The 12395-nt window shown below is 40.8% G+C and overlaps 1 protein-coding gene across 1 annotated transcript in view; it reads left to right on the top strand.

The window, feature by feature from the left end:
* Positions 1-1733: 1733 nt before the first annotated feature.
* Positions 1734-12395, top strand: part of Ulk4 (unc-51 like kinase 4) — a 516944-nt gene continuing 506282 nt past the window's right edge. Inside the window, exons 1-3 of the mRNA XM_071600065.1 lie at positions 1734-1892; positions 2526-2632; positions 4611-4793. Of these exons, the coding sequence (XP_071456166.1) occupies positions 4656-4793 (138 nt within the window). The 5' untranslated portion in view covers positions 1734-1892; positions 2526-2632; positions 4611-4655. The remainder of the gene's footprint in view (positions 1893-2525; positions 2633-4610; positions 4794-12395) is intronic.

The following is a 12395-nucleotide window of genomic DNA, read 5'->3' as shown; positions in this document are numbered from 1 at the left end:
CTTGAGATCCTTGAGCCTCAGCTGCCCAAGTAGTTAGGATTACAGGCAAGCACCGCTGTGCCCAATTAGTGAATTTAAGAAATTTAAAACATGTTTCAGCTGTTGACTGTTCATACTCAACTTTTTTTGGGGTGGGCGGTGGGGTACCAGGGATTGAACTCAGGGGCACTCAACCACTGAGCCACATCCCCAGCCCTATTTTGTGTTTTATTTAGAGACAGGGTCTGAGTTGCTAAGTGCCTTGCCATTGCTGAGGTTGGCTTTGAACTCCTGATCCTCCTGCTCTGCCTCCTGAGCCTCTGGGATTACAGGAGTCCGCCACTGTGCTGGGCTCAACTTTTTTTTTTTTTTTTTTTTAAGATTAGTTTGTTAAAGTCTGGACCAGAAGTAGCCACTGAGTCATGTCCATGTGTTTTTCAGCTTATCTTTTTGATACTGTCTTAAAATTATCTGTAGCAGGAATTCTTAAACCTTTCTGGGTTATTAGCACCTCTGTTAAACCCGTGGACTCTAGTCAGAAAAATGTACACGTTTACAAAAATTTTACCTGTCTTAGCAGGTTCATGAATTACCTGGAAGCATCCAAGGAAACCAGGCTAAGAGTCCTCATGATTTAATACTTTTTCTAACATAAACTCTTAGTTATCAAAACTCGGAATAAACTGAAATATTGTATTCGCTAATTTGGTAGTGGTCCAGGAAGAAATATTTTCCATACCAAAGTTGTTAAAATGCACAACATAGTAAGATTCTTGAGAAGGCAGAAAGGGTCTGAAGGAAAATAATACGAGACATGATTCACCTGAGACCAGAGTATGGCTATTGGCTTACAAAGTGTGGCCTTTGACTAGCAATATTGGCATCTCCTGATAATCTGATAGAAGTGTAAATATTTAGCCTCTAGATTTACAGAATCATTAGTTCTGTGGATGAAGCTAGAAAGCTGTGTTTTGTTAACTAGTGCTCCAGGTGATCTTGATGCTCAAGTTTGAAAATCACTGCGCTAACTTGGGTGGAAGGAGGCAGAAGAGGGGCAGGTGGTTCTCATGTGTCTGGTTGGCGGGAATTTGAAAGCGTGGAGCATTGTTTATTAAGCCATCAACTCAAGAAGAACTGGTCGGTTTCCTCATCTATAAATTAGGATGATAATCCACAGTCTTTTCTTGTCTCAAGGGTGAGGAACCCGCATCTGAGCGCTCAGTTGCACGGACTACGCGACACGTACACCTCTGCTCCTGGAGGACAGTGAAGGCAAGCCTCCACGGCCCCCAACTCTGGAACAACTGTCCAGACAGGTCAGATCTACCTGTACCACACCCCAGTTGCGCGACCTGTTAAGACTGAACACGCAGCGGGGCCTTGCAATTTCAGTCACTGGAAACTATAAGGCTCGGTCCGTTAGCGCCCCGCCTTCCTTCCGGCGTTTGCGTGCTGCCATGGATACGCGCGGTCGAATCTAAATGCTGAGGGGGTGGTCGGCCTGCAAACCCGTAAGCTGCCATTGTGAGTCCCTCCTTCTCTAGCATGTCTCACCCCGGTCTCGAGCCCGTGGTTTCACCTAGGGTAGCGTGTGAGGTCCTTAAAGTTAAGGGAGGCTTCCTGGTGGCCCCTCACTTCCGTGCTCCGGCCAATGGGAAAGGAGACTGAGCAGCCAGTGAGCTCCCTGCTGTTCTTCCGGCGTTCTGCATGCTGCCCTGGAGACAGCGCGGGCTAATCCAAATGCGGAGGGGAGCTGGGCCAGCGAGGCCAGAGAGTGCATCCGCACCTCCGTCATTCTTCGTTGGTTTTCCCCCCCGTAGTGGGCCAGTGGACTGCTCCAGGCCAAGGCCAAGGCGCGCCCACTACAGCAAGCGGTCCTGTGGCCTGGCGCCTTCTCCCGATCCAGCGTCCAGGTGCGTGAGGCGGTGGCTGTAGTGGCTGCGAGTCCAGACTAGAATTTTAGCGGACGTGAAATAGAGTATGGGCCTAGGGGGGCGCCGTTGGGCAGCCCTCTCCTGATCCTTCGCCCACCGCGACCACTAGGCCTCTCTCTGCTGTCTGTTTTGCACAGTTATTGAACTAAAATTCTACACAACTTCATGGGGCTTTGGTTCGGGTCATACGGGTCACCTGTTCCAGGACCAGGGTGCTCTTTGGTTTAGGCGATACCGGGACCACTTCATAAAATTCAGAGCGGTCGCGTCTTAATAGCACCTCAGCATTTCCAGGGCTCCAAACTGGCCTGCCTGGCTGATGTTCACCGACCTGGGAGGCGGGAGAAGCTGCTCGGGCCACGAGGGGCTGGTGATTACGTAGTGGTTCCAAGCCTGCGCTTAATCAGTCTGTAAAGGGCTGCGAAAAGGATCACCTGTTAGTGGTTAGCACAGTGGTGCTGCCTGTTAAGTCCACGTGTAAGGCTGATTCGCAAACCTGGGCATGCATTCGCCTAGAAGCTGTGTATTAACCGCCCTCCTGGCCTCGCCTCTAGAGTAGATGCTGTGCATCTGGGAGGCGCCCGAGGATTTGCATTTCTGTTGATTTCCCAGGTGATGCGGATACTTTCAAGTCAGGGAGTCAATACATTTGGTGAGGTGATTTTTACCTGCGTGTTCCCATCACGTGATCTGTTTCAACGTTCACTGAATGCACGTGTGTAAGTGGCTCTGATTTCTGGCTTCTCAGAAGTTTCCTGAGTGAACTTGTAGATCTAAGAAATCACAGAAGATGCACCACATTTTGAGGAAACGAGGAAGAATAAACTGTGGGAAGAACACGCTTGGGTGAGATTTATAAAGCAATCTAAGGAAGTGGAGGATGAAAGGGGAATGGTTACTTTTGGAGAACAGGTTGTGATTCGGATAGGCTAACTGAGGGGCTTCTTTTGAGGCTGGCAAGGTGCCATTTCCTTACCTGGGTGGTGATTACCAGGGTGTTCCTCGTAATTTATTAAATTATTTATTATGTTGTGGAGTTTTCTGCATTTTATTTTACATGTAAGGAGTTAACAGATTTTTTAAAAAGTGCATTAGGAAGTCTTCAGTGGGGAATGTTTTTGGACTAAGTCAGAATAACCTTAAAGTTTGAAATTTCAAACTTGCAACATAAGTTTAAAATTTATCTGATTTTTTTTTTTTTTTTTTAATTGAGATGGTTTCCCTGTGTTGCCAAGGTTGCCAGAAACTCCTGGGCACAAGAAGTAGCTGGGACTATAGGTGTAGGCATTGCCTATGATCAAACTCTTATATTACTCTAAGAAACAGCTCCAGAGAGAGAATTGCTTGAATGTTTTAAGCCACACTCAGAGGCAGAGGCAGGAGAATTGCCCAGTTCAGGGCCAGCCTTGGTAACAAAGGGGTTACAGGTGATACCACTGCCCTGGCTCTCACTTGATTTACTTTCACCAAAGATTAGTGATGTTGAACATTTATGTGTTGACAATTGGTTTATTGTCTTTGGAGAAATGTATATGCATATTTTTTGCCCTTGTTTGAATTTTTGTTGTAGGAGTTCATTATATGTTCTTGGTATTAATATCAGATATGATTTGAAAAACATTTTCCCATTCCCTGGCTTTCTGTTGATAGGGTCCTTTGAACAGAAATTATTTTTTTTAACTGCATTTTTTTTTTTAAACAACTGAGTCTTCATCTTAACACCAGTCAGAATGGCAGTCTTCAAGAATACAAACAATAAAATGCTAGAGAGGATGTGTAGAAAAAGGAACACTTTGGCATTTTTGGTGAGATTGTAAATTACTACAACCACTATGGAAATTAGTATGGAGATTCTGCAAAAAGCTAGGAATGGAACCACCTTGTGATCCAGCTATACCACTCCTCAGTATTTATCCTAAAGAATTAAAGACGTTATGCTATAATGGTACATGCATACCCATGTTTATAGCAGCACAATTCACAGTAGCTGAGTATAGAACTGGCCTAGGTGTCAGTGGACAAATGGATAAAGAAAATGTATGTATGTATACACAAAGAAGTTTTATTCAGCCATAAAGAATGAAATTGTCATTCGCAGGAAAATGGATGAACTTGAGAATGTTAAGTGAAATACGCCAAACTCAAAGTGGGAAATTGTATGTTTGTCTTACAGATGGAAGCCAGAAAGGAAAAAGTTTTTGGTGGGGGAATCTCATGACAAGGGAGATTAATAGAGGAAAGGGAGGGAGGAGAGGGAAAGTGGAAATACTGGGAAACAGTATTAGGCAAATTACATTGTTATATTGTGTGCATGTAGCAACAAATCCCACCATTATATACAACCATGATGTACCAATAAAAATGTGGAAAGTAAACATTGACTTGTACTTTGCATTGTACCAGGTTTTCATGGTAAAAAAGATATCAAGATATATTGGAGAAAAACATCCATTCTGAGTTTGTTACTTATGTTCAAAATGACTTATCTGCACTATTTTTCTTCAGCTCTTGTTGATAGAAAGTTGAATATTGGTTTGTGAATTTTTCTTTTATCTTAGCTTTTGTTTATTCTATAAAAGGTGAATTTTGAGTTTATAGAATTTAGGTTTACTAACATATATTATCCTTCAGTAATTATTCTGTGCTAATCATGCAGCTAGCTTGCATTTATAAATTCCATTTTTGTTTACTATTTAGGAGCTAAAGATGCTGTTTTATCATATGTAAGAAGTTGGACCAGAGATGGAAAACTTTATTCTGTATGAGGAGATTGGCAGAGGAAGCAAGACTGTTGTCTACAAAGGGCGACGGAAGGGAACAATCAATTTTGTGGCGATTCTTTGTACTGAAAAGTGCAAAAGACCTGAAATAACCAACTGGGTGAGTCAAGTGTGTTCTCATCTGTCTGAGGAGGGACGAAGCTACAACCAAGCAAATGTGGCATATGAATGGAATCTACTGAACTCCTTTTGTCAAATGCCACATTTCCCACCTGGATGGGTTGGTTACCTGTCTATTCAGTGCCACCAGTCCTGAAAAATGGCAATTAAACATAACCAGGTTATCACCAATTTAAGGCTTTTTGTTGTTTTTTGGTGCAAGGGAAGCTGTATTCTTCTATAGTTTAGTGTATGTATATGAAACTTTTGGAAAGGACATTGAGTCAAAGTGACTTGGCTTTGAAGTAACTGTCACTCTACAGCCTAGGCTTCTTGGACCCTACCTTTTAAAAAAATTGTATTAAAATATAAAGTTTACCACCTTGGTGTTTTAAATTTTACAGTTCAGTGATAAGTACATTCATATTGTTATGCTAGCACCATCACCATCCTCTTCCATAACTATTCATCTTGTAAAACTAGAACTCTATACCCATTAAAAAAATCAATTCTAGGACTGGGGTCGTAGCTCAGTGGTAGAGTGCTTGCCTCACATGTGTGAGGCCCTGGGTTTGATCCTCAGCACCACATAAAAAAAAGATATTGTGTCCATCTACAACTAAAGAAAAATTGAAAAATCAATTCTGTCCTGTCCTCCAGCTCCTCGCAACTACCACTCTATTTTATTTTGTCCTTAGGCTTTTGATGCCTGTAGGTACCTCCTATAAGTGGTGTCATACAGTATATGTGTGATTGATTCATTTTGCATAATGTCCTCAAGGTTCATCTGTGTTGTAGCATGCCAGAATTTTTCCTTTGTATATCAACCTAGTACATGCTGCATTTTGCTTCATATATCAATATCCATTTGAGTTGCTTCCATGTTTTAACTATTGTGGATAATACTGCTATGAATATGCATGTACAAACATCTCCTGCTTTCAGTTCCTTTACAAATATACCGAGAGGTGGTATGGCTGGATCCTATGGAAGTACTCCATATTTTGAGGAACCACTATGCTGTTTTCCATAGTGGATATACAGTTTAGCCTTTCATCCAACAGTGTATGAGGGTTCCAGTTTCTCCATATCACCACCAATACTTGTTATGGTGTTTTTTTATGGCCAAAACATTGTTTTGATTTGCATTTTTCTAATGACGAGTGATGTTGCATAGCATTTCACGTGATCATCGACTATTGTATTTTTTTTTTTTTTTGAGGGGTGCTGGAGATCAAACCTAGGGGCCTGGTGCATGCTGGACAAATGCTATATCATTGAGCTACATCCCAGCTCTATATTTTTAGAGAAATATTCTAGTTATTTGCCCATTTTATTTTTCTATTTTGTGGAACTGAGTGCTTGAATCCAGGGGTTGCTGAGGCTGGCTGGAACTTATGATCCTCCTGTCTCAGCCTCTCAAGTTGTTGGGATTATAAGTGTGTACCTGGTTCTTTGCCGGTGTTTTAATGTGATTAAGTTTTATGAGTTCTCAAAAAAATTGAGTGATCTCATCACATATGATTTGTAAATGTTTTTCTCATTTGCAAATGTTTTCTCTAGATTGAATTTTTCACTGTTGATAGTTTGTACAAAAGTTTTAATTTTTAAGAAGTCTAGTTTTTTCTTTCATTGCCTACCCTTTTGGTGTTATATTCAAAAATCACTGCCAAATCTAATGTTGTGAAGCTTTTGTCCTATAATTTCTTTTTTGATTTATATAGCTTTAACTTTTTAAAATTTTTTGTTGTAGATAGACAAAATACTTTTATTTTTATATAGTGCTGAGGATCGAACCCTGTGCCTCACATCTGCTAGGCAAGTTCTCTACCACTCGGCTACAACCTCAGCCCTAGTTTTAACTTTAGTGTATAGGTCTTTGATTCATTTTGAGTTAGTTTTCTATATGGTATTAGATAAGGGTCCCAATTTGTGTTTTTGCATGTGAACATCCAGTTTTCCTAGTATCATTTGTTGAAAAGACTGTTATTTCCCTCATTGAATAATTTTGGCACTTTTGTTTGAAAGTCATTTGATTGTATCTGTGAGAATTCATTTCTTGGCTCTGTACTATTTCATTGGCCTGTGTCTTGTTCTTATTTATAATTATAGCTTTGAAGTTAAGTGTTAATATTAGGAAGTATGCATCCTCCCACTTGTTCTTCTTTTGCAATATCACTTTGGTTATTTGGCATGCCTTGAGATTGTGTGAATTTTTGTTCAGGTTTTTGTACTTATGCAAAAAACCTGGAATTTTGGTAGGGATTACATTGAATGGCTAGGTTGTGTTGGCTAGTATTGACATCTTAAATCTTCTTCATGAACATGGGATATGTTTCCATTTGTCTTTTTAAAAGTTTGTTCAACAGGGCAGGGGTTGTGGCTCTGTGGTAGAGTGCTTGCCTAGCATGTGTGAGGCACTGGGTTTGATCCTCAGCACCACATAAAAATAAATAAAATAAAAAAATAATTTGGAAATATTTCTAAAAAAAAAAAAATTCAACAATGTTTTGCAGTTTTCATTATATATGAGTCTTACCTCTTTATTATTTAATACTTATGAAATTTATTTATTTTTTTTCTTTACAGTGTTGGGGATTATACCCAGGACATGCTAGGCAAGCACTGTCATTGAGCTATAGTGCTCCCCCAACCCCCCGCCATTTTATTCTTTTTGATGGTATTATAAATGGAATTGTTTTCTTTATTTTATTTTCAAATTTATTTGTTAGTGTATAGAAGTAAAGCTAGTTTTGGAGTGTTGACTTTGTACTGTGCTACTTGACTATGTTTATTCTGCTAGTTTTTTTTTTTTTGGTACAGGGGATTGAACTCGGGGGGACTCAACCAGTGAGCCAATTCCCAGCCCTATTTTGTATTTTATTTATTTAGAGACAGGGTCTCAATGAGTTGCTTAGTGCTTCACTTTTGCTGAGGCTGGCTTTGAACCCATGATCCTCCTGCCTCAGCCTCCAGAGCTGTTGGGATTATAGGCATGTGCCACTGCACCAGGCTCTGCTGGTTTTTTGTATGTGGAATTTTAAGGGCTTTCTACATATAAAATCAATTATGTCATCTGCAAGCAGAGAATTTTGTTTTTCTAATTAGGAAGGAAAGTAAAATTCTTAACTAAATATTCTAGCTGGGACTTCTAATACTTTGAATAAAACTGAGAATGGATATTCTTGCTTTATTCCTGATCTTATAGGAGAAGCTTTCAACCTTTCACCATTGAGTATGTTGCTTGCTTTGGTTTTTCAAATACAGATTTCATATGTTGAGATAGTTTCCTTCCATTCCTAGTTTGAGGTTTTTTTTCCACAACAAGTGTTAACTTTTGTCAAGTGTTTTTTTTTCTGCATTAAGTGAGATGATCCTGTGCCGTTTTTCTTCATTCCGTCAATGTGGTATGTTGTCTCGATTTCATATTTTAAACTATATTTGTTTTAGGAATAAATACACTTGGCTATGGTGTATAATTCTTTTAATATGTAGAATTCAGTTTGTTAGTGTTTTGTTGGACATACTGTTTTTAAAGTTTTTAAATTTTTTTTTAGTTATAGGTGGACACAATCTTTATTTTATTTTTATGTGGTGCTGCTGAGGATCGAACCCAGTGCCTCACACATGCTAGGTGAGCGCTCTACCTCTGAGCCACAACCCCCAGTCCTTTTTGGACCTTTTTGTAACTACAGCTTCAGGTATCCTAATTTACAAGTCACCTCTTTCAGGATACTCCTGGGTAATCTATCTAGCTAACATAGTAAAGTCATTTTTGTTAAAGTGTCATCCCTTTCTCTGATCACATTCCATTGGCATTTTGGAGTCCATCAGTGGCTTAATTTAGGGGTGGTGGTGAATAATTAGGAATTTTCAGAGACTACAGTAGAGCCATCAGGTGGGAAGATTTTAGGCAGGAGACTTTGTGACACTTTTGAAACTTATCAAGGTCCAGAATGAGTGCCACCTCTATTAAATCTCTTGACTCTTTCACCCTGGCAGGGGACCTGATCACAGCCGGGAGACAATCTTGCCAGGAGAATGCAATTTGTGACACATACTGCAAATGCCAGATGTGAAAGTGGATGCCAGAATCCCAGTGAAAACATGTTAGTAACTGGTGCCGTTCCAAGTACAACAAATGCTATTGAGAATTGTGCTGGATACCAGGAGGAGTGCTTATGTAGGGCTGGGGTTTTGGGGGTCTTGGGTCCTAGGCACAACTAGGTAGAGTCCTGGAGCCATGACTTAACTGGCTGGATGAACTTGGTCAAGTTGTCGAACTGGTTTAAGCCTCATCTTCAGTGGGAAAATCTAAAGTTTTCTTTATAAAAAGGGAAAATAGCAGTACTCACCTAAAGAGTTGAGAATTTACTGTGAAAATCTACCCCAAAATCTGTAATGTCATTTTTTTCCTTCCACATTAATTATTGTCATTACTCTTATTTCTGAGTCGACTAAGGATAAACTCTGATTTTTCTGTCAGTTCTTCCTAAGCCCTTCATATTTCTTTCCCTGGTGTTTCCACAGTACCTGGTTCCTGGACTCTTCTTTAAAATACTGCATCCTATCCATACTGGTTAATGAATGACTGAGTGCCTTGTGGGGCTGCCGTGGCCTGTTTCTTGGGACCTCTGATCCCACCCCCTGACATCACAAGTGGTCACCAGACACCTGGCCAGTGCCCATATCTGTGGCTGATGACCTATTTTGAACATCACCTCTTTCCGTAACAGGATTTATCAATTTTACTGTTTGTCTTCCCATGTCTGACTCTATCATAGCTCCAAGCTCACCATTTACACTCATTCATTCAACATGTACTTACTGGGTCCCTGCTCTGTTCTGGCACATTTCTAGTCCCTGGAGATTGAGCAGTGAGGAAGACAAAGTCCCTATCCTCAGAAAACTTCCATTTTGTTTGGAAAGATCTGTAATAGTTACTAGTGTGGGTTGCCAGAAGAAAAATAAAGCAGGTAATGGAAAGAATGATGATGGTCACTGCATAGTTAGGGCAGCTGGAAGGATCCTGAGGTGAAATGTGGGCAGAGGTGAGGAAGGGAGGGAGCCAGCCAAGAGAGTGTCTGGGGTGGAGAATGGGGATAACCAGGCAAAGGAAGCAGCAAGTGTGCAGGCCTGGAGGTTGGAGAAAGTTTGGTGTGGGTGAGGAACAGGAGAGACCAGTGTGGCCAGGACATGGTAGTTGGGGAGGGTCCCTTGCTGGTGGGAAGACTTACAGGGTTTTCAGGAGGTGGGTGACAGGCTCCTGAGTAAGTTCTCTCTGGCATCTGTATGGAGAAGAGATTGTGCAGATTGGGTAGAATTGGGGAGCTAGTTGGGAGACCATTGTAATTGGGGAATGGTGGTGACTGGGACTAGGGTGGTTATAGTAGAGATGGTGAGAAGTCATAGATAGGGTGTTTATTTACATACTCATTTAAGGTAGACTTTCAAAAAAATTTTTTTTTAATTTATTTTTAGCTGTAGTTGGACACAATATATTTTATTTTTGTGTGGTGCTGAGGATCAAACCTAGGGCCTCACATATGCTAGGCGAGTGTTCTACCTCTGAGCCACAACCCCAGCCCCTCAAATTTTCTTTCAAAAGTTTTGTCCAGTAAGTTCTTTGAGGTATTATTTGAGATAAAATGCACAGATCAGTCTACAATTCAATGGCTTCATTTTCCTCAGTATTGGAGAATAAACCCAGGGTTGCTTTACCACTGAGCTATGTCGCCAGCCTTCCCTATCACCCATTTTGATTTCGAGACAGGGTCTTGCTGAGTTACCAGGGCAAGTCTTGAACTTGAGATCCACCTGGCTCAAGTCTTTTGAGTTGCTAGGATTACAGGTGTATTCCACCATGCTCAGTTCATATTTGATGACTTCAATCAAACGTATACAGTCTTGTAACAAATCTCCAAGTCAATATATAGAGTATATCCCTCTTTCCAGAAAGTACTTCATGCCTCTTCACAAATATCTTGTTCAATACCCTTTTGTAACGACTACCCTTATTTCTGGCATTGAAGATTTTTTTTTTTCTTAAACCTCAAATAAATGGATTCCTGTGGTGACTCTTGTGTTGTGCTTCTTTTTATTATCATACTTTTGAGATTTATCTGTTATTGCAAGTATTAGTCACTTTATTTACCAAAAAGTATACATTTGTGTGCACGCACGCGCTTGGGATTGAACACAGGGGTATTTACTGAGCTGTATCCCCAGCCCTTTTTATATATTATTTTGAGACAGGGTCTCCCTAAGTTGCTGAGGCTGGCTTTGAATTCATGATGCTCCTGCCTCAACCTCCTGAGCAACTGGAATTACAAATTACAAGTATGCTCCACTGTGTCCAGCTTGAGTCTTTTTATAGAAGTAAAGCATACATGCAAAAAAGTATTCAATCATAGTTGTTCAAATCTTCCTGAAGATGTGCTTATGCATCCAGCATCCAGCCACAGAACATGAGCATTATCCTACAGACCGTTCATACCTTTTTTCAGACCCTCTCCTCAAGTATGATGACGGTCCTGACTTCTTACATTACAGATATTGTCTTGCTGGTTTTGAGCTTATGTGAACAGATAATTTTGCGTTCTCTTGTAAAGTAGAGCTGAGGGTTTGGATGATGAATTGGATATGAAGTATGAAAGAGAAACCAAAGATTATTCTACAATTTTGGGCTGGGGTGACTGGATTGATGGTGATGTCATTTCCTAAGAGGGGAAAGTCTAGGTACGAGGGTTCATTGGTCACTTAAATTTTGAGGTATCCATTTTTACATACAAACAGATATGTAAAGACAATGAGTGTTTGAGTCTGCATTTAGGGGGAAGTTCAGGGTGGAGTTGAATATTTGAGTGTCATTAGCTGGTAGGTATTAGGTGAATATGAGAAGATGGGTGAGCACTGAGGACCTTCACTGCAACACATAGCATAAGCAGAAGTAGCAAAGTAGTATGAAAGGGAGCATCCAGTGAAAGGAGAGCTGGAAAAGAATGGGATGATGTGCTGTGGACTGACTTGGTCATTGCCCATTCTGGCATGCTTTCTTGTTCTGCAGACTCGGGGAAGCTACAAACAGCAATTCTCCAGTTTATAGAGTTTTTGATGAAATTATCCCCTTTAGATGTACTAGAGGAGACTTGGTTTCCAAACTGATGTAAGTGATGAGAGAGGCCTCAAGGGACCGATTTGTCAGTTGGGCTGAGACTGGTGGTGCTGGATGTCTGTCTTAGTGGTGGCAGAGGTAACACACTAGCTGTCAGCTGTTTCTGGTTGTGGCTTAGTTTTATGGTGTGATTTTTGGGAATCTTCTGGAAGTTCAGCTTAGAAGCTGTCCAATGAACCTTATTGACAATTGTTTGAGTTTCCCATGCCCCTGAGGGGTTTCTTTTGTTGCCAGAGTGAATTCAGTTTTCTGAAGCTGAAAACTTTGGCCAAATATGTGGTGTCATGGAAATCAAGTAAAGAAAGTGATGCAGGGAGAAGAGAAATCAATTGTGTGAAATGCAGCTGATAAGGTGAGGACTGAGGATTTGACAACAGAGGCCACGGATGACCTTAAAGACGGTGGTTTTGGTGAATTGCTGTGGATAAA

Source organism: Marmota flaviventris, chromosome 1, assembly GCF_047511675.1.
Source record: "Marmota flaviventris isolate mMarFla1 chromosome 1, mMarFla1.hap1, whole genome shotgun sequence".
Lineage (NCBI taxonomy): Eukaryota > Metazoa > Chordata > Mammalia > Rodentia > Sciuridae > Marmota > Marmota flaviventris.
The sequence above is the reverse complement of the archived record's forward strand: the minus strand, read 5'-3'. Positions and strand labels throughout refer to the sequence as shown.